This window comes from Ciconia boyciana, chromosome 10 (genome assembly GCF_034638445.1).
Source record: "Ciconia boyciana chromosome 10, ASM3463844v1, whole genome shotgun sequence".
NCBI lineage: Eukaryota > Metazoa > Chordata > Aves > Ciconiiformes > Ciconiidae > Ciconia > Ciconia boyciana.
This window is the reverse complement of record NC_132943.1, coordinates 23,953,129-23,979,790: the sequence shown is the minus strand read 5'-3', so window position 1 is coordinate 23,979,790 and position 26,662 is coordinate 23,953,129. Positions and strand designations below refer to the sequence as shown.

At 58.6% G+C, this 26,662-nt stretch overlaps 3 protein-coding genes across 8 annotated transcripts in view; 1 reads left to right on the top strand and 2 right to left on the bottom strand.

The window, feature by feature from the left end:
* The first annotated feature begins 4,084 nt into the window (after nt 1–4,084).
* On the top strand, nt 4,085–6,379 carry DLX2 (distal-less homeobox 2). 2 transcript variants are annotated; one of them, XM_072874267.1, is made up of 3 exons: nt 4,085–4,591; nt 4,823–5,007; nt 5,283–6,379. In XM_072874267.1, the coding sequence occupies exons 1-3, from the start codon at nt 4,267–4,269 to the stop codon at nt 5,592–5,594; spliced, it is 822 nt and encodes a 273-aa protein (XP_072730368.1). In that variant the 5' UTR covers nt 4,085–4,266; the 3' UTR covers nt 5,595–6,379. The 2 variants fall into 2 exon arrangements, with proteins under 2 accessions (XP_072730368.1, XP_072730367.1); XM_072874266.1 differs by having other exon boundaries at nt 4,820–5,007.
* A 6,404-nt stretch (nt 6,380–12,783) lies between these two features.
* DLX1 (distal-less homeobox 1) lies at nt 12,784–16,137 on the bottom strand. The gene is made up of 3 exons (XM_072874394.1): nt 15,487–16,137; nt 14,776–14,975; nt 12,784–14,376 (listed from the first exon to the last, which is right to left on the bottom strand). The coding sequence occupies exons 1-3, from the start codon at nt 15,797–15,799 to the stop codon at nt 14,122–14,124; spliced, it is 768 nt and encodes a 255-aa protein (XP_072730495.1). The 5' UTR covers nt 15,800–16,137; the 3' UTR covers nt 12,784–14,121.
* Nucleotides 16,138–18,912: 2,775 nt separating this feature from the next.
* Nucleotides 18,913–26,662, bottom strand: part of METAP1D (methionyl aminopeptidase type 1D, mitochondrial) — a 51,424-nt gene continuing 43,674 nt past the window's right edge. For 3 of the 5 annotated variants that reach the window (XM_072874251.1, XM_072874253.1, XM_072874252.1), the window contains 4 exons: nt 21,850–21,947; nt 21,179–21,226; nt 20,193–20,271; nt 18,913–20,056 (listed from right to left, as the gene is read on the bottom strand). In XM_072874251.1, the coding sequence (XP_072730352.1) occupies nt 19,978–20,056; nt 20,193–20,271; nt 21,179–21,226; nt 21,850–21,947 (304 nt within the window). In that variant the 3' untranslated portion in view covers nt 18,913–19,977. Of the gene's footprint in view, nt 20,057–20,192; nt 20,272–21,178; nt 21,227–21,849; nt 21,948–25,518; nt 25,904–26,256; nt 26,626–26,662 lie in introns of those variants that run through there. The other 2 variants (XM_072874254.1, XM_072874255.1) reach the window with 2 other exon arrangements.

The following is a 26,662-nucleotide window of genomic DNA, read 5'->3' as shown; positions in this document are numbered from 1 at the left end:
AAGTAATCTGATGCACAGATGGATGAGACAATAAACAGTTTTTAGAGAGGAAAACGGTAATGCTGGATTCTGAAACTAAGCACAGCAGGTAACAAGCTTCCGGATGAGCGTTGAAAAGAGTCATACAATTTCCTAAAAGCTGATATGCTTAATCCCTTGGAAAAGGAAGATTTAACTGTCACCATTACTCCAGAGTGTAATACCAGATCTCATAGGCACAATGCAAGCATAAACCCTCCTCATGGCTTCATGTGGCACATAATTTAAGTGACTCTTCTATTATGAAGACAAACGCTCAGGACTATACCATGCATTGTATCACCATAAATCCACTGTAAAGCATTTCCCAAAGCCATGAAAAGAAACCCGTACTTGTGAACGTGCCACTGCAGTAGAGACTATTTCATTTTACTTCATCTACTTCAATTACTTTTTTGCAACATTATCAGAAATAACAGGCCCATTTCCCAAGATCCACCACATTCCCACTGAAATGAGTGAAATGGTTCAGACAGATGTGGATCATAATGGATAAAATAATATTAACAACTACAGCAAATTAAAAATCAATCTTGTTCTTAATGCTGAGTGTGGTTCTCTTCAAGTCAAACTTGAGATAAAACATCATGGAACGACTTGCTCTGTTGATCTCCAGGTTAAATCTATACCATATATAAAGACTGATGATGCCAGCCTTTAAGTGCTTTCACATTTTTCTCAGATGAAGTCTGTTTTAGGAAGAGAATAATAGAAATAATAGTTAATAAAAAATAAAACAAGACACACCAGGCAGGAGTTACTGTAGCCATTTCTAGGAGTCATATACAACTGGCCTGTTAAAATTAATTAATACAAACTGATCAACTGGAGAGATGATGATTTTGAAGACTGATGGTCCTTTCTTGTGTTTGTACACACTGTGTTTAGTATACTTGATAAACAAAGTATGTCCACAGTCCTAGCAGCATGAGTATGCTTCTAAAACAAAAAAAGTCAACAACAACAAAGCCAGGTCAATTGTTTTGCAGCCTCTGGCAGTTAAGTGCTGTACATTTATACAAACCTCATAACCAGAACTTTTGAACACTGAACTGCTCTGCAATGAGAAGGCAAGAAACCTTTCTCCCATGTGCAACTGAATGACTAACATCCATACGATATATATTTTGCATCACCCAAACATTCCTTCTCACAGGACATAAATAATAACACATGATCTATTACACCAAAACCAAGCAAGTCTGCCAAGTAGTGATAGCAGCTACACAAAACGTTCCTTCTCTCCTCTGAGTTTTACCTCACGCTGTAGCCTCCCTGTTGTCCTCCCTGGGTAATTATACCCATCCGGACAACATTCACAATTCCCAAAGCAGAGACAAAAAAAGTAGAACTAAAGTGATTAACTTGACATGAGAACACGAAAACACATAAACACGGGCCAGCCTAATGCCATTATTTTTTTAAACTCCTTGCTAATACCAAGACTGATTCAGAGGAGTGTGTTTTAAAATATTCATGGTAGTCGAGTTGTCTCTTCCCTAGTACAACCCTTCCTCCTTCCTTCCTGCTGCCTGATGTCTTCCCTCCCTGCATCATAACATGCTCACCTTCACGGCCCAGAGAGTCATGCCCTTATTTACACAAGTTGGTGTTTAAACAAAACCATCCTTACTCATGAGCAAAGTTCAAGTAAATGAGAAATAATAAAATCAGATCTACAAGATCAGCCATGTGAATATATGCATAAGTAACTCTCCAGCGGTCATTCCAGCAGAGCCTGTGCCTCCACACAGGCAAAACAAATTGCAGGAACAAAGTCGTAACACTCTGGAGCAGCTACCATGTGACAATTCGCTTAAATTTGTGAACCGTGCGCTAACTTAGGAGGAACAACTTGCATGAGGAAGAGTACTCGTATACGCTGAAGTAGATAAAGCCGTGCCCTTCACTTTTTGTGTAAATCACCTCGCACATGCATGTGGCTATAACACACTAAAATATTTTAATTAAAAAACAAAAAAAAGTTTTGCCACATAGCAAGACAAATTTCCAAGAAAGTCCTTTGCATTATTAAGACCCCAGAATGAGAGAACATAAGGCGATGTGTCGTTTCTCCTTTGTATTTTTTCTTAACTATCTCGCATGCTTCAAAATGTGACTAATGAAGAGTAGACTCGTACAGAGATGTAACTTGGGACAACAGTAAGCTCAGACTGCGGATTTTATGAACCAGCTTTTTCTTGCATTAAATACTAACTACGTTTGAGAGAGACAGCAGTACGCAAGCCGCCGTGCCCTCCCCGTAACCGCCGCTGCTCTTTCCCGGCCCGTCCCCGGGATCCCGGCAGGGCCGGGCGCCAAGTCCCGGCGGTGCCACCCCGGGTTCTCGGCACGTGGCTTCTTTCGGAGGCTGCACCCCGGGATTGACGCCGGCCCGACCGCGCACCCGGCCTCCCGCGGCCCCGCTCCCGGAGCCACCGGCCACCGCCGGCGTCGCGGGGCCCCGGCCCGGCCCGGCCCGGCCCGGCCCCGCTCACCTTCGCGCGGCGCCCGCCGCAGCGCCGCCGCCCCGCCGGGCACAGACGGACAGGCTCCAGCCGCGCCCCGCTTCAAAGCGACCGCAGCGGAGCCGCGGCCGGGGGCGAGGCCGCCCCGCGGCGAGGGCGGAACGCCCGGCGGAGCCGCCCGGCACCGGCACCGGCACCTGCGCCGTGAGGGAACGGCCCCCCCCGCCGGGCGGGGCGAGCGCGAGGAGGGGTCCTGACGGGGCACGCGCCGGGGCTTGTGAGATGGGGCAGGCGCGGGGCTCGCCAGGGCACGCGATCGGCACGCGCGGGGCTCCTGGGGAGCGCGCTGGGGCCGCCGGCCCCCCCCGGCCCTTGCGAATAACGCCGCGGCGGCCGGTCTCCCCTTTTCCGCTTTTTGCCCCCTTTTTGTCCCATTTGCAGCCACCCTCGCACCAGTGCCGCCTCCTTCCCTGCCCTCTCCGCGGGGACCGTCCGCGTTTTAACATCCCCCTGCGAAAGAAACGCGTGTCCGGACAAGCGGCTGCGCTCCGCGGCGGGACAGCGGAGCGAGAAAAATAAAACATACAAATCCGCTCTGAAGCCATTCCCCTGAGACACCATCCGGCCGGCGACGGCGGCCGCCACGCCGGTTGCCGCTGCCCCGTGGCGCTGCCCCCGGCAGAGGGCGGCCGAGGGCAGCGCCGCCGCGCCCGCCCGACCCCCGCCCCCGACGGCCGGCGCCGTCCTCGCTGCAGCCGCCAGCCGGCAGGGACGGGGCAGGGAGACGGGCGGCCGCTCGGGGGTGCCGGCACCGCCGGTCCCGCGGTCGTGCCGGGGCCGCAACAACGCGCCGTTACTGGCTGCCGCGTGGAGAGACGTCCCGCGGGTACCGGCAGCAGCTGCTGCGTAAAATACGCCTGCCTGTGTGCCAGACGGGGTGTCGCCCCTCCGCGACCTCCGCTAGCCGGAGGTTCCGCCGGCTAGCGCTCCCACCCTGGCACCGGGGGGCAGGGGGGCGCAGCGCTCCCCCTGCGTGGCCTATCCCCCGGGGCCAGGACACCCGGGAGAGACGCCCGACCGCGGCCCCCCCCAGCTCCGCCCGCCGCTTGCCGTCGTACCGGCGCCCGCCGCCAGCCGCGCCCGCGCGGGGATGCCGCTCACGGGGGGACGGACGCCGCGGGCCTTTCCCTGGGGTCGTCGGCCGGGCGGGGGCACACACCGGGCACAGCGCGGCAGAAGCGGCCGGGCCGAGCCGCAGCCCCGAGCGCTCGCCGGCGGGGGTCGGACCGCCCCGTCGGACCACGCCGGCGGCAGCGGAGAAAGGCGGTGGCACGAGACGTACGACGGGGCCCAGGGAGGTCCTGGTGCCGGTGCCGGTGCCAGTGGGGTCCGTGGCGCTGCGCGGCCCCGCGCAGGGCGCGACCCCGCGGCCGCTCGTGCCCGCACCCAGCGCCGCTCCCGTCCCGCGCCCCGCGAACCCGCGGGGATACGGCGCGGCCGGGCACCCCATTGGCTGTTGCTAGGTGACGTGCGCCGCGCCACGTGACCGGTGTTAAATGCCGTCCCGGCGGCGCGCGGCGCCGCAGAGCCCGTCCCGCTGGCGGCGGCGGGAGCGCGGCTGCCCGCCCCGGCCCGGCCCCGCGGGCGCGGAGCGCAGCGCAGCGCGGCGAGCATGGTGGCGCGGCCCTGACCGCCTCTCCCCGGTGGGGACGGCCGCGGGGGCGGCGGCGGCCCGTGCCCCGGCGGGCGGGGGCGCGGGATGACTGGGGTGCTGGAGAGCCTGGTGCCGGACATGCACGCCAGCCAGATCTCCGCCGGCAGCTACCACCAGCACGGCGGCCTGCACAAGCCGCAGGAGTCCCCCACGCTGCCCGTCTCCACGGCCACCGACAGCAGCTACTACACCAACCAGCAGCACGGGGCGGCCGGCGGGCCGCCCTACGGCCCGGCGGGCTCCTACCCCTACGCGGGCGGCGGCACCGCCCCCTACTCCGCCAAGCCCGGCTACGACCTGGGCTACGCGAGCGCCTACGGCTCCTACGGGCCCTACGGCAGCAGGGCCTCTCCGGCCAACAACGACTCCGGTACGTCCGAGCCCCGGGGGGGGGCGGCTCGGGGGAGCCGGCGGGAGCCGGGGGGCCCCTCCAGGCCCGGCGAGGAGGCGGTCGGGGCTCGGGACGCGGGGGGGGGGCCGGGAGGGCGCTCGTCCCCGGCGGGCCGCCGCGACGGGGCGGGCGGTGATGCCGCGCTGCGGGCAGGGCCCGGGGCGGGGGGAGCGCCTCTCCTCACCGGGGCCGCCGTTTCTGCCGCAGCAGAGAAGGAAGACTGCGAGCCGGAGATCAGGATCGTGAACGGGAAGCCGAAGAAAGTGCGGAAGCCCCGGACCATCTACTCCAGCTTCCAGCTGGCGGCTCTGCAGCGGCGCTTCCAGAAAACCCAGTACCTCGCCCTGCCCGAGAGAGCGGAGCTGGCGGCCTCCCTCGGCCTCACCCAGACACAGGTAGGGCTCTCCCGCCGCCGGGCCCCGGGCACGTCCCGCCCCGCCGGGGCCTCTCGCCCTCCGCGGGGTCGGGTGCGGGCGTGGGAGGGGGGGCCGGCCCGCGGCGCCTCGACGGCGCGGGGGTGGGAGTGCGGGGGAAGCGGCCGCGCCGCCGAGGCAGCGCCGGGACCGCTGGGGGCTGCGAAAGCTGCTCGGCCCTGCCCCGCCGCGGGCGGCCCGGGCGCCGGTGCGGCCCCGCGGAGGCTGCGGCCGCCTGACGCCCCTCTCCCCCCCAGGTGAAGATCTGGTTTCAGAACCGCCGCTCCAAGTTCAAGAAGATGTGGAAGAGCGGCGAGATCCCCGCGGAGCCGCCCCCCCGCCGCAGCGCCTCGCCGCCCCCCGCCTCGCCCCCCGCCTGGGACTTCGCTCCGCACCCGCGCACGGCGGGCGCCGCCGGCACCGCCAGCCCCAGCCCCGCCGCCGCCTTCCTCGGTAGCTACTCGTGGTACCCGCCGGCGCCCGGCGGCCCGGCGCACCTGCCGGCGGCCGCCCCCCTCCCGCAGCCGGCGCAGCCCCCGCACCACCACGGCGGCGGCGGCATCTTCTAGGCGCCGCAGAGACTTGAGCCCGCGGGGCCGCGCCCGGCAGCCGCGGCGCACCGAGGTGCAGCACTGGTGTTTTGGTGAAGCCCGGCTCCGGCCGTCCCGGCGGAGGGGAGCCGCTCCACTCCGCGCCCCGTCCCGTCCCGTCGCGCCGCCGGCGGCGGGCCCCGTGTGCGCTCGGCCCTGCGGGGTCCGCCCTCCCGCCGCCAAAATAACCACGCTGCGGAACAAGCACCCACCTCCCCTCCCTCCGTCCCTCTTCCTCCTCCCCGGCTTTTTCATCAAACCACCGGTGCAGAACTTTAGTTAAATTTATTTTTTATTTTTTTAAAGTTGATAGGTGCCTTTGCGGATGACCTCACTTTGATGTTGGGGATTAAAAAAATAAAATGTTAAAAAAAAGAGATAAATAATTTTTATATGTAGATTTAAAACAAGAGCCTCCCGTGTTGAAGTTACCCTTTTTAGCCGTGAACGAAACCGTCCGGCGACGGGGGCCGGTCGCGGGGGCCCGGTGGCAGGCGGCGGTGCCGGCTCGGCTCTGCCCCTCCAGCGGGGGGGCTCCCGCCCGCGCGGTGCCTCCGGGCGGGTTTCGCGCCCCGACGGGGCCTCCCCGGGGCGGGCGCCGAGCGGCGGCGAGCCCTCCCCTCCGTCCCCCCCCCGCCGCCAACCCAGGCACTGGTCCTGCCCCTGCGCCGTTTGATGTCGAGTCGTGGAAAAAAAAAAAAACCAGGGTATTTTTGGTTATTTATTATGGAAAACTTAAACACTCTTTAATGTTTCTTTTACAATAAGCAGAGATTATTTAAATAAATTATTGTTTCCATGGTGCCCGCGCTGAGTTTCTTTGGGGATGGGGGAGGTTGGGGGTGTCGATCCGGACCCCGGCGCTCGCTGGCGGGGAGAGCTGCGTCCCCTCCATCCCCTCCCCATTGCAACTGTTGCCGCAAGCCGGCAACCTCCCCCCTTCTTCCCCCCCTCTGCTTTCCCGTCTACAATAAAATCTCGTCCCTGCCAGTCTCCGCGGCGAGGCCATGAATCACTCAGCGCTGCCTGCAGCAGCCCAGAGCCGCCCCCCACCCCCCCCCCGCCTGCTGGCGCCAGCGACATTTCGCCCGGGACTGGCTCCTGCCGTCTCCCAGACAGGCCAGAGGTGTTTGGGGCAGGGCCGTGTCCGGGGACCGGAGTACGCCTGCAGCTCGTCCCCGGGCGCAGCCCTGCCCCGGAGAAATTTCGCCTCCTCCCCATCGGTGGCACCCAGGCTGGTAGCCTGCGTGGGAGCTTTGCTTGGGCCGGAGCTGGTGGCTTTCAGAGGTGGCCCTTCGAGGGCTGGAGGCACCGGCTGGACCTCTCCGGGATATGCCCCTGGAGGGCTGGACCCCTCAGGATGTACCCCCGTGGGATGTACCCCACGAGGGCTGGATCCCTCCAGGCTGAACCCCCTTCCAGGCTGCACCCCCTCCAAGTTGCACCTCTCTGGGATGTAACCCTCGAGGGCTGGATGCCTCCAGGATGTAGCCCTCTGGGAGGCTCCGTACCCCTCCCTGCACCCCTCCGAGCTGAACCCCCTTCTAAGTTGCACCCCTCCGGGCTGCCCCCCTCGGGACGTACCCCTCCCGGCTGTGCTCCTCCAAGCTGTAACCCTGAGGAATGTACCCCTGGAGGTACCCCTGGATGCGTCCCTCGAGGTCCTGGCAGCTAGAAGAAGTAAAGGGAGGTGAGAGGGTGGTCTCTGCCCCTTGTCGCCCCGAGGGCCCCGCCAGCCTGGGAGGGTGCGGGGGGAGAGGGACGGGTGCGGAGCATCCCGCTGCAGACAAGATGATGAAGAGCCCCAGGCCAGCTCGCCCGCGGCAGGGAATGTGCTGCCCGGCCCGGCTTCTCCCGACAGGCCTTGGCATGAGGAGCCCGGGCGGGGCCCGGGAAGGCGCGGGGAGAGGGGGGGGCCGGTCCCACAGAGGACACGCGTGAGTGGGGGGCCCGGGTGGGCGGATTGCTCCTGAGAGCTTGGGGAAAGCTTGGAGGCGGCGTGGGGGGGGGCAGAGGGGCGAAGGAGACGTGAGGAAAAGAGAAAAAGGAGGGGGGGGGGGGTGTTGGAGGACGAGAGAGGCGCCTGCAAAGGAGGCGAGAGGAGGGAGCGGGGCAGACAAAGGGGGAAGCGGCAGCTGCCCGCCGGCCCCGGCGCTGCCCCGGCGGCGCAGACGGGGAGGAGAGCCCGAGCCGCCCCGGGAAACAGCGGGGCCGGCACGTCCCGCACCTCTCCCCCGCGTCATCCCCCCCCGCCGGCCGTGGGGAGACCCGGCGGCAGCGGCCTGGGTCGCCCGCTCGGGCCGGGGGCAAGGAGTTTCCTCGCTGGCGGGCGGTGAAGCGCTGGGGCGGCGGGCACGGAGCGGGGCGGGGGGAAGGCAGCGGGGCCGCCTCCAGAGACAGGCGGGGGCACGCGTGGCGGGGGCACGCGTGGCGAGCAGCACCGCGGAGCCCCCCGCCCCCCCCGTCTGGCAGGGGCTGTGCTCCCGGCAGCGCGCGGTGCCTCCGCGGGCCCCGCCGGGGGTGGGGGGGGGTAGGGGGCTGGGACACCCCTCTGCCAGGTGACAAGTTTTGCTAAACCGCTGGTTCGGGATGCAAGAGGAAACCGTGGGTGCAGGGCATGGCCGGGACGGGGACAGCCCCCTCCTCCATCGCCTTTACAGGCACTTCTCGCTGTTATACAAAGATCCCCCCAAACACCTGCCCCCCCCGTCCCCTCCCCGCCGCCCCTCCTCGCCCAGCGACTCCAGCCGGGACAGGGGAGACCGCGAGCTGCCCCTGTTGCCCTCCGCGCGTTCCTTCTCCTATGTAGTTATTTATTATTTTAACATTTATTTATTAGTATTTAGTTGCTGCCTGCTAGCAGCAGCTCTCCCTGGGTGCCCGCACCTGGTGTGCGCGTGGGGGTGTTCGCGCTTCACCCCGCAGCATCCCCGCAGCTCCCGGAGCCCTTCCAGGCTCTGCGTTTCGCCCGCTGCTCGCACGGCCTCGGGACGCGGCTCACGCCCTGCCGGGGACGGCGAAGGCAAGCGGAGGCATAGGCGCGCTGCACCTCCGCGCGCACCGTAGGTGCATACGTACAGATACGTGTGTGCCGGTAATCTGTTTTCTCACGCTCTTTTCCTGCCCGATAGGACGGGGCAGGCGCCGCGGTGAACCTTGTGCCCCGCACAAGGCGGCAGCTACGCGGGGCTCGGCCGCCCGCGGCCGCGAAGAGCGGCGGGGAGCAGGGCAGCCGAGGGGCGAGAGCTGCCCCTGCCTCCCCAGCACTCCGGGAAGGGCTGGGGGGCGCGGGCTGGGCCGATTCCGCCCTGCGTCCCGGCGCCGGCGGCCCCCCCCCCCCCCCCGTCGGGCCCGGCCCCGGGCGGAGGCGGCCGAACGGGGCCGGCCCCGGGGGGGCGGCCGGGGAAAGTGAGGGCTCCGCGGCCAGCCCGGTCCGGGGGGGCCGGCCCGGCAGCCGCCCGGGCCAGGAGCACCGTCCGCCTCCGCGGCGCACGGGCGGGGCCGGCCGGGCTTGTGCCGTGGGTAGGCAATTTACTCATTTGCCCCGGTGAAAAGAAAAAGCACGAGAAATTCAATTAAAGCGGCTCTGGCAAAAGGAGTTATTTGAGGCATGAATGTCTCCCCTAAAGCTGCAGCAATCATGTGGCATTAGACACTTCCGGAATCCTATAGCCAACTTGAAAAATCCCAGACCCCTTTTTTCCCTAATTTTTGCTCTGATCTGTAATTTTATCCACATTTGCACTAGTTTGAGCATTCTGGCTCTCCCATCTGAAAGCCTGCAATTACTATATAATTCTTCGCAATTTCACATGTCCTAATATGGACTGTAATTTTTGCGCAAGACAATTTCCTGCTATTTCAAGCATCAACATTGTCAAAGTTGTATGTACATAATAAATGGGAATATCAATGCATAGTTTTTAGCATAACATCTTGACTCCTCGATAATTATATCCGTTCGGAGCCTACGCAGAATTAGCCTGAATTGCATGGTAACTGCTGCTGCTTTAAAATTTTTAAAAATTACTCATAATTTTCCCAAAGATTACCAAGATCTCGAGTGCACAATGTCATCAGCGTAATGAAGAGTAAACATTTATGCTAATAATCTGCAATTTTTTTCATCAGCTATAAAGACAGAGGCTATATAGCAGAAAATTTCAGTCATATTCTGCAAGAGCAGAGCTGCAAAAAGGCTGCTGCGCTCAGAGGCATGTGCATCTCTGGGGGATCTCAATCCACATTTGCACTCTCAGGATATTATTATTGTGCTCGGCTTCTTTCCCCCCCCCCTTTCTTTCTCCCTCCCCGATCCTCTCCCTGTCTCTCACACTCTCTCGCTCCTGTAACTTTCGTAGCAAAAAGCCGCGCTCGGTCCTTTGGTGTGTTGTAAAGCAAAGACTTGTGTCCAGCGCCTCAGGGACTGAGGCGGAAGGTAAGGGTGGCGGCACAGGCTCCTTTCTCGCGGGGGTAGGTGAGTGCACGGGGCGCGACGTGGACGGGTGCCCCGCGCGGGCCGCGGCGGGGGAGCACCGGCAGCGGCTCCGCCGGCCCCGTCTCCCCGCAGAACTCCCCGCCGGCGGCGCCAGGGCGAGGGCAGGGAGCGGGGCGCGGGGCCGGGCGGCGGGGATGCCGCGCACAGCCGCGCCCGGCCGCGCCGGGGCACCCCGCGGGCCGAGCCGAGCCGAGCCGAGCCGCGCCGCGCCGCGCCGCGCCGAGCCGCGGAGCGCTGCGCGGGCAGAGCGGCGCCGGGGCGGAGCGGGGGCACTCGCCGCCCGGGGCTGCGCGGGGGCCGGGGGCTGCCGGCGGCGGGGCGCGCTCGTTTTCGGCGGTGGCCTCGCGGCGTGCGTTTGTCGGTTCCTCGCGAAGGGGCGCGTTGTGCCCGGTCGCCGGCCGGGAGCCGGGCGGCGGGAGGGGAGGGCAGCGGCGCGGGGGGGGAACATCGCGCTTTTTCCCCGGCGTGAGAGCGGCGGCGGTGGCGGGAGCGGGGCAGGCGGCCGGCGGCGGGGAGCGCGGAGCGGGCGGCGGCGGGGATTTCTTATCCCCCCTGTCAAACGAAGGGAGCAAATTCCGAATGCGAACGGGCTTGGGCTCTGATACTTGATTTTTTTCTAGTTTCAGGGGCCGCTCTGTGCTCTGCAATTAGATTGACACATGTACAACATCCCCAGCCATTCGAGGGGGTTCGCAGGGACACTCCAAAGGGATTTTTTTTTCCCTTATTCTTTTTGGGTGGAAGATATTAAAGAGGTATCTGTTGTTTGGCAATTTTGCTAAGTCTGTCTTCATTACTTCAACATTGTGCATTTGCTAATTTGGAAGCCCCTTCCTATTGACAGCTCTGCTCCATACACCTGCAAGCAATTTGCAGAGCTCCAATATAGGAGAATTGCAGAGATGGCAGCTCGCACCTATTTTATTTTTTTTTCTTCGCTTTTCTCAATGCACAGCAAATTTGGCTTTCAGTGCGTTATCTCTTTTGTTAATGCAAAAAGATTCCCTGGGCGAAAAAATTGCTCATAATTACCAGAGAGATGGGGAAACTGCATTAGAATAAATAAACCTGAAATTACTGTAATTATGTTGTGTTTGATGGGCTCGGCTTGTAATCAAGAAGAGAATACAGTGAAATGATGCTGACCCTCTTGGGTTTGCAGCTGTACGCGCACTTTGGGGTCTTTTTTTGCAGAAAAGAGTCATTTTGATCATCATTAAGCTGTGTGTAACCTATTTCAGAAGTGTTTGAAAATGAGGGGCACTTTTTTTTTCCCAACAAGGAAAAAATATATCCCAAAATTACATTTTGCCATTTACGGGCTCATCCATAAGGTTGTGTTTGCGGGGTGACAATTGTTAAAGGTATAATATTCGAAATCAGGACTTAATCATTGTAATGAGGTATTGTTTCAATATAAGCACCTTTGGATTATTCATAGTTTAATTAATATCCTCATTATGAAAATCTTCGAATCAGATATTTGATGAACTACTTGTCAGCAACAAGGCAGAATTAATTAGGCCTGTATTGAGATTAACGTTTTCAAATGTACAATTATAATAGGCTCTAACTCAAGACCGCCTCGCTGAGAGAAAACTAATAATTTCTCTATTTGAACTGTTAGCAAGACGTTATTGAATTAGGAGAAGCTGATATATCTTCAAAGCGCGCCGAGCTTGCTTGACCACCCCGTTCCTCTCCGGTCAAAGGCGTTCGGGCTCTGGCCGCAGCCGCCGCGGCAGCTGCGCGGGCCCCGGGGCGCTCCCGCTCCGCCCAGGGCTTCGGGCTGCCCGGCACCGGCCCCGGGCCGCGGCACCGCGGGACAGACGGGGCTGGGAAGTATTTTCCGGGCCGGATCCAGCACCCCCGCGGGCCGCCCTGGGCGCGCCGCCGCGGGCCGCCGCGCCGCGTGTGCGCGCCTGGGCGCACACTGCGCTGCCGCGCACCGGCTGCGCGCCCGCCCCGCGCACGGGGCAGCGGGTGCGTGCGGCGGCGCATGGCGGGGCGGGTGAGCGTTGCCCCCGCGGGGCTGCACACCCGCTCCCCCGCGGAACCTGCGCGCATTGCCGCGCACGGCCAGCCGGCCGAGCCCAGCCGCTCTCCGCTCCGCAGCCCCTCACCCCCCGCGGTGGCCGCGGGCTGTGCCCGGCGCCGGGCCGCCCCGGGGAGCGGGACGGCTGAGCCCGGCGCTGGGCTAGCCGCGGCGGCACCGGGCGGCGGGACGGCTCCGCCGCCGCAAGGATGCGCGGCTCGGGCAGCCGGCCCGGCTGTCGGGGCGGGGGCCGGGGCTGTCCCGGCCCGCCCGCATCCCCCTCCCGGCCCAGAGGCTGCTCCCGGGAGCCCCCGGCCCCGAGCCGCCCCGCCGCGGAGCGCCCCGCGGCCCATCGCCACGTCCGCCGCCGCCTGGCCGGGCCCGGCCGGGCACACCCGGGGACAGGCTGCCCGGCCCGGGCCGCGCCGCCCCCTGCCCCCGCCGCGCCTCCCGGTTACGGCCACCGCCGTCCCGCGGCGGAGCGCGGATCCGGGCCCGGGCCCCGCGCCCGGCCGCGCTAGGAGACAGGGAGCACGCGTGTCTCTTTTTCCAAACCATAATTTTACTGTCTCAAAGAAACTTTATAACTTATGTACAAAGATTTGTGTGGTTTTTTTCCTTTCCTTCCCCAGATACAAAGCAATAAGTTAACATTCTCAATATAAAACTAAACTTTGACATATAGAACACTAAACACAGCCGAGCTCAGTTTATCACATCTTCCGAGTTTCACAAGTAAAATGTCAAGATCTCAGTACACAAAGCATCATGTTTTACAGCCACACGAAACAGAACGGAAATAATAATAATAATTAAAAAAGGGGCTAAATTTGTGCAACATGTTTACAGAACAATAATAATAATAATAATAATTAAGAATAAAATATGTACAGCGAGTAGCTCCTGCACGTCGGTTTGTGCATTTCGACTTCGGGCCGGCTTTCCGCGGGGAAGCCTCGCCGGGGCTGCGCGGAGCTGCGCGGAGCTACGCGGCTCCGCCCGCCCGCCCGCCCGGCGGGTCCCCCCCGCCGCCGCCGCCCTCGGGGCTCTCGTTCCGTCCTCCGCGCCTTGCTTCACCTCAGCAAAGCGCTCGGCAGCTGCGGCGATTCCACTTCAGAGTACCGAACAATGTGCATTTATTTCCTTTGTTAAATACGCGAGAAATGCAAATCACTGGGACCAGGCCTCTCCACACCAGCGAAGTATAAAAGTTATTGTAAAAGTTAAAAATCGCATCCTTCTCTTGGGGTGATTTTGGGGGGGGCCGGGGCCGGGGCCGGGGGACCGCGTGTGGTTTTGTTTAAAGTAAACTGTGCGTCCGAGCAGTGCCCGCAGCAAGCCGGGTTGTCCGTTTGTTTCTAGCACTCTCGTAGTGGTAATTTAAATCAATAAATAAACCCCCTGTCTTCCGCTTTTAACAACAACAAAAAATACACGGATGGATAGTTAAAGGTACAGAAAATGTCGAGGGAAAGAAGCTCTGGAAATCGTACGGCTTCCTTCCCCCTTGCAGTTGAAGAGACCGTCAGACCGGGGTAGTAAATAAATGACCTACATTTCAACAGACACAGACAGACAGACAGGACAGAGGAGAGGGCTTCCCCCCCACAAACATCTTTTGCTGATCGTCCCACAAAGCCGCGGCCGGCGCTCGCTCTGCTCCCAGGCTGTTGTGCGGTGCTCGGGGCCGCTCCGTCAGCTGTCGGCGGTGGGAACCGGCCCGCATCGCATCTGTGCTCCGCGGCACCGAGCTACAGTGCGGCGTCCTAACGGCTGGATGGGCAAGAGGCCTCCTGTTTGTTCGTTTGCTTGGGTTTCTTTTGTGTTTTTCCTCTCCCTCTCTCTTCCCCCCTCTTTTTTTTGTTTCTTTTTTCCCCTTTCCTTTTATTTTGCTTATTTTTTTTTTCTCTCGTAATAATTTTAATTCTTTTCGGGACCGATAGTGCTTGCGGCAGGGGAAAACGGGTTTATAATCACATCAGCTGCGGCTGCTGCATAGCTTCTTGGTGAGCCGAAGGATACCACGACGTGTAGCTGGGGATGTAGGTGCCCGGGGTCCCCGACGAGGCCTTACCGGAGGCGGAGGTGGTGTTCCACACCGGGGGCACCGGTGGCGAGCTGCCCGAGAGAGCCCTGCCGTTGGTCAAGGCGCTGCTTTCCAGGGCGGCCCCTCCTTGCTTCATCAGCTTCTTGAATTTGGAGCGCTTGTTCTGAAACCAAATCTTCACCTGCAAACGGGAACGGGACAGGGCTCAGCATCCCTCGCTACGGTCCAGCATCCCCCCTCCCCCTCCCTCCCGGGGGTCCGACGGACCCCCCGCGCCCGGCGGCCCCCCAGCTTCTCTCCCTTCCCCCCACCGTGGCTGCTGTGCCCGTTGCCATTTCGTGATGCCAAGCCACCCGGTAAGACCCCCCCGCCCGCCCCGCCGCGGAGGCGCAGCCGGTGCCGCGGAGGCCCCCACGGGGGCCTCCGCGGCACCGGCTGCGCCTCCGCGGCGGGGCGGGCGTCGCGCCGGGCCCCGTTGCCCGCGGTTGTGACCCGTCTGTATCACACGTGGGGTCTCCCACGCTGGCGGTGGGGACAAGGAGAGGACACGGGAGCGGGGCCGGCTCCTTCGGAGCTGTACCTGGGTCTGGGTGAGTCCCAGAGATGCTGCGAGCTCGGCTCTTTCGGGGAGAGCCAGGTACTGAGTTTGCTGGAACCTCCTGTTCAAAGCCTGCAGCTGCAAACTGGAATAAATAGTCCTGGGTTTGCGGATTTTTTTCCCTTTCCCATTAAAGCGAACTTCCCCTCCTTCTACCACAGTGCTTTTCTCCGATTCGGCCCCTACAAACCACAAACGATGCAGAATAAATAATAATAATAGCAGCAATAGTAATAATAGCAGTAACAGCAACAGCAGCGGCAATAGTGACAATAACAGCAGCGACATCAACAATAACAGTAATGAGGAGGAAGAAAAGTGAAGCTCGAGTAACGCTAACAAAGGCTCCGGGCGATTATGGCAGCCCAGGCTTCTTCCCAGAGAAAGTTTGCTATTTTTACAGGCTGCAGTTTAGGTTTAATTACCCTTAATTGCATACATTGTTTATAGCGCTACGCAATAAATAATTACGAAGACTAATACTTGCACATCTGGGTTGATTTATTTTCCAGCCGGGCATTGTGTGCTCTGTGTACTGCTCCCCTGTGATCCTCAGCCTCTCCTGACTAATATTTTGTAATTTAATTTAATTTTTCCCCCCCCCGATAGATTTTTTTTTGATACAAGCACACTCCCTCCCTCCTTGCCTTCCCTCCCCCCTCTCCCCCCCTCCCCAAAGCCGAGTGCACCTACCTGTCTCCTCTAACCGGGTCTGAGTCAGGCTGGAGCTGTTGGGGTAGGACTGCACTGAACTGATGTAGGGGTTGGTCGAGTGGCTGCTGACCGAGTTGACATAGGGGTAGCCCAGCGGTCGGGAGAAGGACGAAGCTGTGCTGTACGAGCTGTCAGGCTGAGAGTGGCCCGCGGAGTGTAAACAGTGCATGGAATAGTGTCCGTGGGACATGGGAGAAGGAGACATTTGCTGGCTGGGCGGCCCAAACTCCATAAAGACAGCCTTCCCTGAGACGGGGCTATTTAGACTCTCTGGCATGGTAGTCATGGTCATTTCTTGCCGCTGGGTCTGTGTGTGTGCTCTCTCTTCAGCTTGCCTTTTTGGGGTCTGTTGTGTTTCTCAGGACAGGAAAGAACCCAATTTAAGCGGAACAGGGTTTTTCACTTTCCATTCATAAGAAAATGGAGTTTGTCTCTTTGAAAAGTCTAAGCATGATGCTGTAGATCTACACAAACTCGCCTAAAAGCTTTGACTCAGCCAAGTCTATGAATATTCATGAGCTGGCGGAGCTGATTGGTCCGCCGTCTTGCATAATCGCTTTGGATTGGTCCGAGGCGCTCGGGGCTCGCCCGGACCCCGGTGAGCGCGGAGAGCCGGGCTGGCAGCGCCGCGCGTCCCCGAGCGCCGGCCGCACGCCCCGACGGCACCGGCGGCACCGCTCGGCGGCCTCCGCCCCGCTCCGCCGGCTCCCCGGCACCGCTCCCGGCCGGCCCCGGCCGAGGAGCCGCCCGGCCCCCCGCTCCCATCGCGGGCCGCCCTCTCCCGCCGCCGGCGACGGCGGGCGCCGAGCCGGGGCACGGCAGGAGGCAGCGCACCTCCCTCCGCTCCTCTCCTCCGCCCCTCGCCGCGGCGGGGACGGCAGCCGCGTCCGCCGGCCCGCGTGGGCTGCGGGGGTGCCGGCCCGCCGCGCCGGCCCCGCTCCGGCAGACGGCGGCGGGACCCGCGGACAAAGCGGCGGCCCCCGCCCGCGGCCTCCTGCGCGGGCGCGCAGCGGCTCTCCGCTCCGGCCTGCGGGTCCCAGTGCCGCCCGCACCTCCGGAACGCGCCGCTCGGTTATCGCCGTTCCTGTTCTCACGAGGGAAAAAAACCCCAAATCCAACGAAACAAAAATCGCCTTGAGTGGGCCAAACGGCGCATTTGAGCTGAAAATGTAAACTTCCGCGTGCGTGAGCGGTAAATGAGGTGGGACTTGGGAGATCCTCCCCAGAAAGCCCACGATGAATCCCAAATTACTTTGTTAGATAATTAGAAAGTGTTGGTAATTATTTCTTTCATAATTCAGCGGTGTGACTGTAACAGGAAAATGATCTTGTGAAAGTTCACACGTGCAGATGTATTACTTACTGATTCATTTGATTAAATGCTAGTCTCAAGTGCTCTGATCCACAGCTGAAGGCGGCCCCATTAGCATAACACTGATGTTTAATTTTCATACGCATAATTAGCCATATATTTAACACTAATAGCAACATGCAGCCTTTCAGCATTAAACAGCCTGGGATTTGATCTGGCCTGGGCTGAACTTTCCCGGTTACACCTAGGCTGTCTAGGGTGCGCAGTTATCACCGCACCACATCTATGTAATCAAGCACATTTTGGCAAAGGGAGAACACCAATAAAAGCGAACACTCAAAACAAATCGCAGCGCTGATGTCGTTACCGGTGCTAGCGCCGACCTGCCTTTCCCCGCCGCCGCCGCCGCCGCCGCCGCCGCCGCCGGGGGAAGCGGGGCTGGGGCACCCCGGCAGCGCCCGCATAGAGCTCAGGCCCCGTCGGGCAGCGACGGTCCTTGAAGCGACCCGCTCATGACAGCGCGCAGCTGGCAAGACCGAGCGCCTCTGCTCCCGGTCCTTTTTTTCTTTTTTTCATTAGTGGCTCTGTCGGTTTTAATTGCCCGTTTCCTAACGCCTCTTCTACTTCCTCCCCCTCCTTTTTTTTTTTTTTGTTTTGCTCGCGATGCGCAAAGTTCATTTTCACAACATCGCCGCAGCTTGGCGCGGGAAGGGGCAGTGGCGGCGTGTCCCACACGGACTCCTCCGGCAGCCGGCTCTGCCCCCACGGCGATGTAAGTGGCCACCCGAGGCGGGTCTGCGCGCTTGTCCGAGGAGGGGACGGGGCGCCCCGGCAGCTCCGGCACCTTTGCCGGCCTCCAGCCCGGCGGCTGCGGGAAGGGGAGGGGAGGGAAGGGAAGGGAAGGGAAGGCAAGGCTGCTCCGCGCTCGCCGGGTCTGCCGCCACCTCCTCCGGGCGGCAAGGCGCAGGCAGTCCCGGGGCGAACCCCAGTCCCGCCGGCCGTCGGGCCCGCAGCCCGCCCGGAGCTCTCCCCTCGCGTTAGCCAGAACCCCGCGGACCGCACGGCGCGGCTCTGCTCACGCCCGTCCTCCGGAGCAGGGCCGCCGCCGCCCCTCCGTGCAACGCCCGCCCCGGGCAGTGCGGCTTCGGCGGGCGCGGAGGGGCCGCGGCCGCCCCGACCCTGCGGGGGCGATCGCCCCGTCGGGGCTGCCATCGCGCTTGCCCGGCAAGACCTCCTGCGTGAAAGGCTTGTGCGAGGCGCCGGCTGTCCCCTCACAGCCGAGGCATCTCTTTAGTCCCGTTCAGAATTAGGATTGCAAACGTGCGCCATCAGAGCCCGCGCCTGGCCCCCACCGCTCCGCGGCGGCCGGTAAAACCCGCAGTCCCGTCAGAGTTACCGGAGGGGCTTCCGAGCAAACAGCGACTAACAGGAGCTGCCAGCAGCCCCCTTACGCCGGGCTGCGGGGGGGTTCCCTGCTCCCGGCTGCCCCGTTCCCGCTTCAGCCCACGCCGCGGTAAGCGCGGGACGGGAGGCGGAGGCGGCCCGGCGGAGGGGCAGGGGACGGGGAGAAGCTCAGCACCTGCGGTGACATCCAGGGGCTCCCTCCCGGCGCGGCCAAAGCCCCCGGGACGCGCCCCTGGTGTGCTCCGGGACCCCCAGCTGCCCCAGCGCCCCTCGGAGGGGGCAGCGCGGCTGGGCGGTGGGAAACAAAATATATCCCTCCCGGGCAGTGCGGGGTGTCCCTCGCCTTCCCGCGGCTGCAGCGCGCTGTTTAACCTCTGTGCGTTTGTAAACTTGTTGGCTGCATCGTTTGTTTTTTCAGGTTTTAAGGCCTTCCAAGCTCCTCTGGGGGAGGATGGAGCTGAGCGGCTGCCCCGCGGTGTTAGCCGTGTTCTGGGGGGGTCCTGCTTTTTGAGAAGATGCTGTTAGAAACTATTAGAGCTGACAGCTCGCTGTACTCGAGTGAAAACAAACAGCAGAGTAAAGCTGTAAGAAAGCAGCTTACTTCTGCCCTGAACCACTGAGGGAGCCGGTGCTGAGCAGTGCCGGTTGCCTGCACGCACAACCGGCCAGCCCTCGGTGCAGGACCGCATCTGCCTACAATTAAGGGCAAGTTTTTTGTACCAAAACCGCACCGCTGCTGCCGCGGGTCTGGGGTACTTCTGCATGTCACTTGTTTATCTCCAAGGCTACCCTGCATTTCACAGGAGTGGGCCCTGCTCTGGTAGCCTCTAAGTACCAAGGCCAGGCGCATCCGGCCCGACGGGGCAGTCAGCAAGTGGCTAATTGCAAATCACAGCCTCCAGCCCCGGCAGGCCCGGGACAGGACTGCAGCGAGCACGGGGCCGATCAGGACCCGCAACTCATGAGGACCATCAACTCCAGACTCCGGGCAGGAGCTGGGGCTCATCCTCCAGACCACAAACTCCTCCATTTCTGTTAAACACTTAAATTGCAGAGTGCCTCTCCCATAACTAATGTGGGCACCGCAGAGCAGTGATTACCCCAAACCAGCTAATTCTTCAAGCAGGGCAATTATTGATCTTCAGAGAAGTGTGCTTCGCATCTCATTTTTAATCACTTTTTGTGCTGTGCAAGGAGAAATTAGCTGAGGCAGGAAGGGGGAGAGCTGCTGGGATGGCTGTGGGGGAAGAGGCTGCTGCCTTTGCCTGCCACCCTCGGGAAACTTTTTTCCATCCTAGTAGAAGTTACAGCCTGGGAAACAGCACTGTGCTAATGCCAGTGAAGACAAATTGACTCCATAGCTCAGCTATAAAGGGAAAATACTACGTTCCTCTGTCCTCTCAGCTGCACTGAGACCGTGTCATCTGATACGTGTTTGTCCCGTATAGGATTTGGAAGAGAGGGGACCCACTCTCTGCCCCTCACCCCAAATAACCCAAACCCTTTGCACTTGCAGGCTGTGCATGGCTGCTTCCAGGGTCACAAACAAGCCAGGGGACTTTTATTAAATACTCACCAGGTAACACACAGAAAAGACTATGTCCAGAGCCAACCTCTCAAGCTGCTTTTTCTGTCCCCTAGAGAGGCTTACGCAGCACCCATTCCCCACAGAAATTACAGAAACCTCCTCTCTGTCCCGAGTGAAACTGGAAATCCCAGAAGCACAGCGAGTCCCTCCACTCCTTGCTCCATCTTTAGGCTTCTTCCACCAGTTTAGAGAGGATTTCTGCTCCCTCTGAGGTAATCACAATGGTATGTTCAAACTGCGCTGATCTGAAATGCACATTTAGGAGTTATTAGGGGGCAAACGCGTCCACCACGCCTGTAAAACTCACCCGTGGTTTTTTTTTTCCAGCTGTCAGTGATCAGTTCCACGGCTTAGGAAAGATCAAGAAATAAAATCAGGCACCTTTTATTGTCTACAGAAATTGCAGTCCATTTATCCTTCAGAATCTTAAATTCGGGGGATCCTTCCATGATTATCGGCTCTGCAACAAGAAAAACAAAATGTATTCTCAAGTTAGTTGCACTCCCGTGCGGACTGTGAAGCAATCAAGAAAGGGGGGGGTGTCCCAGCAGGTAGCTCCCGTCCCGCACAGACCCTGTCCTCCCTGGGCCAGCACTCTCTCGCAACGCTAAAACGTGAACTAAAGAGGAAGACGAAATACCAAGGTAGGAAGTTGCCCATTCCTCTTTTGTAAAAGCGGGGAATTTTAATCAAGCTTTAATTAAGACCCCGTGGATAATAACCAACGCACCAACCACACTTACAAACAGCAGATAGTTTTAAATATTTGAATTTTTTAAACAGGCTTAAAATGTTCATTAAATCAGCAAAACAACAATTTTCTTATTTCCTGCTAATTGCCGCGCCATTTAGCCACACAGTGAGAAAGAGGGCTTTTCCCCCACCAGCTCGCCATGATTGGTATTTAGCGCGTTCAGGCTGCGGGGCGAGGCTCTGGCTGGTTCTCGGCGCTGCGGTCCCCAAACCCAAACAGCAGCTCTGGCAGGCAGCAAATGACATGAGAGCCACCAGACAGCTCGCTGGTAAGCCACGGCTTCGGGGACACAGTCGCATCCTTCTCATCCTCCACAGCGCAAGGGTGCCGGCCGAGTCTCCGCCTTGCCAACAATATGTGTCAAATATGTCATTTACTAAGATTTATAATAAACATTTCGTTTTCTAAATCGTATCGTTTGGAAGCTATTTCACCCAATCGGTTCCTTCGTGCGTTTCTTTTAAAGGATATTTTAATTTGCTTCCTAAGGGGTCAGTGTCGCCGACATCCCGTATCTGCATGGATATTTCTATCCCCCAGTAAATAAATGGCAGGGATCTGGGCTGCTCTGTGTGCGCTTTTTTAAAGAAAACCATAGCAGAGGGTTACTAACCTATTGTGAACGCCATTCCCTCTTCCATTAACAAATCACTGTCATTGGCTACAAAAGAAAATAAAAACGCGTTTATGGCTGTTGGGGCTTTTTTTTTTGGCTTTTTTTTTTTAGTAAGCGCAACCAGCACTTGGCTTGAACCCCTTTTTGGCTCGCAGGGACCGTGCACGCCCGTCCCCGCTATGAACCGGAGCACCCGCCGAAAGCCATCCCACCCCGGCCGCAGCGGGGCCGCCCCGACGGCGGCTCCTTCCAGGCCGGCTCCGGGGCCTTCAGCGTTTCAGCGGAGATTTTTCCTTGCCCCGCGACAAACTTTGCCGGCGCGGTTCGGGCGCGGGCGGGACACGGGGCTGCGGGGACGCGGCACACGGCGGCTGCCGCCCGGGGCGGGGCGGGGCGGGGCGGGGGAGGCGGCCCGCGGGGCCCCGCTGCCCCGACGGCTCCGCTAAACCAGGGATTTGTCCCGAGACAAATCCGAGAGCGACGCCGGCGGCTCTCAGAGAGCGAGGCCGGGGCTGCCCGCAGGCTCTCCAGCGCGGAAAGCCCCCCCCGAGCATCCCTCCCGGGACCGGCAGCGTGCGGGGGGCTCTGCTCGTTGTACCCCCTGCCCCCGGAGCCACTTCGTCGCCGGCGGCGGGGGGAGGCAGGTCCGGCCGGCGGGGGCCGCTTACCGTGGTGCCACACCTCGGGGTGCCCGTGGAAGTACGACCCGATGCCGTGGCCGACGAAGGAGGGGCAGACTTGGAAGCCGCCGCGCCGCGCCACGGAGCTGCGGGGGCAAAGAAGACATCGTGAGGGAGCACGCCCCGACCACCACCTCCGCTAGCCGGCCCCGGCCCTGGCCCCTGCCACCGCACTGGTACCGGCAGCAGCATCACCCGGCTCCTGCAAGCTCCCACTCCCACCCCAGTGCCGGGTCACCATTTTGTGCCCGCTCCGAAAGACAGCAGTCATCAGAGCTAGCACCAGTGAGCCATTGTTAGGTTTCAGAGTCAACACACCTGCCAGCGGAGGCTGGTCGCTCCTGTGCCAGCCCTGCTGTCTGAGCAAGATGACAGTGTCATCTCCCTGTCTGATGGAGGGTAGTCTTTTCCATGAGCTCACTGGGAGCTCATTTTAACGTGGGACAGCTAAATGGCAGCCAAGTCGCGCAGCTGAGGCCCTGGCACACCACCAAACCGCAGGCTCCGTTGAGTCCTCCCCACGTCCAAGAGCCCATGCTGGGCCGCATACCCACTGCCTGCACCAGGTTTTCTGCAGAAGAGGGTTGTGCTGCCAGCAAGGAGAGTTAAGAGCTCTACCACTTCCCTTTCGGAATACTGCAAACGTTCAGTACCAAAATGCATCGCAACTCCAGCAAATCTCTTCATGCTAATTAACAACGTATTTCTGATGAACCCATCACCACCGTAGCAAAAGCAAATCATAACAATTACGGCATTTCAGTTCTGCCTGGGAGATCTGTCCTGTCCTTCATGGCCTGCCTCAGGGAGGAGCATCTCCGAGAGCTGCCTGCAGGAACACGTCCCAGCACCGATCCCTACCCATGCTGGGAAAGCAAAGTCCTATCCCGATCCCTAAAAACTGGAGGACCTGGAGAACTGCAGGCTGTTCTCTGGCTGCTGGGCCACGCCATGCCTGCAGGCTTCACTCTCAGGCTCTGCCCTCACTCAAGCAGTGGTGGAGGCAGTGGTGGAGGGGGTGACTTGAGGCAGCTCAGCCAGGAAGGCTGCCCACATCTGAAACAGAAATGTGTGGAGATCTGGGGGGACCTGGAGGTGGATTTGAAGTGACAAGGAAGCTACCCCTGTCCCTGCATATCATCCCCATGCTATTTCTAAAAGCAAACAGGAGCAAGACAGGAGGGCACTCAGTCTGAAAGGATTTTGCCGACAACATTAAAAGCTTCATTTGTTTAAATCAAGGTAGGCACTTAAAAACTTCGGGTTTGCCTGTATTTACACCCTAACAAATGCTTTCTCAGAGTTTGACTACAGGTGGAAAAGCGGAAAAGTTAAGAAACTCAAATAAAGGTGTAAGCTCTCAGAGAAATTAAAGCATGTTAAACCCCATAGAGAGGCTCTTATTCAGGTGCAAAGTGGCCTCAGCTTCCTGTATGCAGTAATCCCTTTGCACACCAGGCTCCACAGACCCTGCAGTGCTGGCTCCAGTGCCCGTAGGTCACTGTCCCACAATTTAATGCCACTGCAATTGAGGGACACGGTGCTCTACCACAGTGAAACGGCAATGAGAGAGCTGGGTTAATGGTTAATAATGCTGCAGTGCTCAGACCTTAAGAGCACATTTTAACAGGATTTGTGTATTAGCTTTTACCCACCCATCACCCTGATACAAAGACTCATCACATTTCTTTCATTAACTCTGGAGAAGAATGGAAATTTCAAGTTTAGCTGCCCCCAAACTCCTAAGTACTGGCAAAGAAGGTTACCGATAGGGCTATAAGTTGGGCTTCAGTGGCTTGTATTCAAAGTGCAGGTTTTTACCTTATACATCATTTATGTGGAAAAAAAATCATGAAGGTTTATGCAGCGAAAAGTCCTACTAGCAATGGAAAATACTTTCTCCCATGCTTTTCTATCACATCATCCATGTCTGGGTCAGAGACTTGGCCCACTGGCTATGATGATGCTGAAGGCCAAGGAAGAAGCATGGGGAATGGTGGGAAGTTAGAAAGCCAGATTACTCAAACATACACAAAATGAAACAAAGATCTCTGGTGACCAAGCCCAGAGTAATGCAGAAAATGACTCCCATATGGGTGAAGCAATTCTCTGAAGAGACATGGGAGAAGCCGTCCATGCAACATGTGATAAGCTTTTCTTTCACCTACTTCTGCAAGTCTTTTTGCAAAAGCCTGAACAATCCCACCAACTATTCGGCTTTGCTGATGTCCTTACACGGTATCCCTGCCCACTGAAAGAGCACAGTCATTTTTTGAAATGTTTTGTATTATTACAGGATTTTCACCCCAAAAAAATCCATTTTCTGTAGCAAGACAGAAAGCTATTCTTCCGAGCACCACGGCCACATACTCTCCTGTGGGCAGGGAAGCTCTTGCCCCAGCACTCAGCCGGTGCCGAGGAGGGTGGCAGTGGCAGCAGCAGCTGCGTGCTGGGCATGAGAGCCAGCGCACACAGAAGGCAGTGTTAAGACAGTATCCCGTTCTCACGTGGTGAAAGAAGTGGTTCTTGTGCATTTCAATGGTGAATTCTGCCACTTTCTTGCCAAACAGCTTGAAAACAACTCTGTTGGCATCAGTACCTCAGTGGTTACTGTCTGTGATCAAAATAGGGGATCTTGGAGCTCACAGGGCTTTGACATCTGCACTGACAGACGCCCATGCCCCCCCTCCTAACCACTTAATAGTGTCTACATACAGAGCTTGGGTATTCTTTACATAAAATGTAATGTGGCCAATGAACCTGAAATGACACAGAGAAAACCTGTGGAGAAAATAAGCTGCAGGTATGAAACTCAGCCACGTTCAATCTAGTTTTAGTATTTGCATGCGCTTCAGAAGCACTTTATGGGGAATTTCACTCCACAACGACTAGCTTTACTTTGGAGTATTTTAAAAAACCCTAGTGAGCTCTTACATCCTTGTGAAGTTATAGTAAAACACACAGCTTTCATAAAAAACCAAAGCTACTAGCCCCAGCTACAACTTGCAAAGGCAATCCTGTAAATGCACATGTACACGTTGGCTGTAAATGCTGGCAGGGAGGACTTTGAAACAGCTCTGAGAAGAGTGAATTGAACTGTTGATCTTGGTCAGCCTCTCTGGCCTCCAGGACTCCCAGGCTGTGGAATCTGGTTAAAAAAATTGGGATGTCATGGAGTGGAGCATTTTTGCCCAAGTTTGCCATTTGCTGCTGACAACAGCTCAAGATTTTGGTCTTGCTGTCTCATTGCCCAGCTCAGGATCTGTCAGTGGTGGCCTTTCTTTCCAGCCTTCCCTGGAAGGCAACCTTACAAGATTGCAGCCCCAGCTCCATGCGCTGCTCCTTGCAGACAGGCAGCCTAAGATCAGGCAGCCAGAGGATTGCAAGTGGGAAAGCAGTGAAAGCGGGAGGCAGGAGTCGGCACAGCTGAGCTGGGCTGCCTGGCATCTGCCGTGGGAAAAGCGCGCTGCACCCCTGGGTGGATGTGCCAGTCTGCCAGTTCCCCTGGGCCACGAGGCTTCCCCTAGTCGAATCACTTCCAGAGCAAAGGCCGGGGCAGCAGACCCACGCTGCACTGACAGCATCAAGAAAGAAAAAAAAGATTCTTCAGAATAATAATTGTTAAAAATATCCATTGACAACATTTATCACCACACATTTTATTATTTGAGCCATGTTGCGTGCTTGGGCAGAGGTGAATTGGGCAGGATTAAAAGCATAATCATTTAATGAGCCCAGTACTTGATTTTATGTTTTGCTGCCATGTGTTACAGCCCAGTGGCTGCAGAGTCAAGAGTACCTGCAGTGCTGCTCCTCTTTTGCTGATGGCAAAGCCAGGCAAAGTGTCTGGCATCAATATGGACCAGCAGCGGCCCAGCTGGTAAAAGAACATCACAGAGGGCCAGGCTGTCCACCTAAACCCATAGGCAGAGCCTCTGGTATGGTGGTATCATGCTTCTGAGAGCGGACAGGGACAGGAGAGTTGGGTGTCAGTTCCCTCCTGAGCATCCTCTTCCCATGTTGCCAGACAGCAGCGAATTCTCTGAAAGGAGGGATAAGTGTGGAGACATGCATTGCCGTCCTGCCAGCAGCCCAACAGGGTACATGCCACAGAGCAGCAACAGGCAGGACCAACTCTCTACAAATATCTCTCGATACTCTGCAGCCTCCCCTGAAAGGAGTTCTTGGGTGAATGGGACAAATCTCTCCTGCTAAGAAGCAGAAAAGTAGGTTGAAAAAATTTCCTTAGGGGGCTGGCCCTGTGCAGAGAGCCTCTAGGATCGTCTACGGGATAACAGGCATCCTAGCTCCAGAGGAAAAAACATCCATTCAGTCTTGGGACTGGAACTCCTTTTATTTTTTTTTTTGGGGGGGGGGGGGAGAACCCACCCCAAAACCTGCATTTTATTTTCTTTTTACCAAATGTTGTCACTTTTCCCTCAAGGCAAGTCTGGCCCAGTATTCTAAGCCCTCGCCAAAGAAACAAAGTGAAACATATCCCATTTCAGCATTGATAGCAACTGCCTCTCCAGGCTCTTGGTGGCACAAGGGAAGACAAGATGGCACAGACTGCTTTGCTACCCAAGCTGAACATCCCGGTGAGCTGATTCCCAGCGAGGGAGGCTTCCCCTGCAGTGCCAGCTTCTCTCCCCAGGGATGCAACTTCAGCAACAACAGTCTTGCAGAACAGCATGACATGAATGGCTGAAGTTGCTAAACAAACCTGTCTTGCACTTCTGGGCAGTGAACACGCTTGGGAAACACCTGAAAGCAGTAACAGACCTATGATAATTGTTTTCCT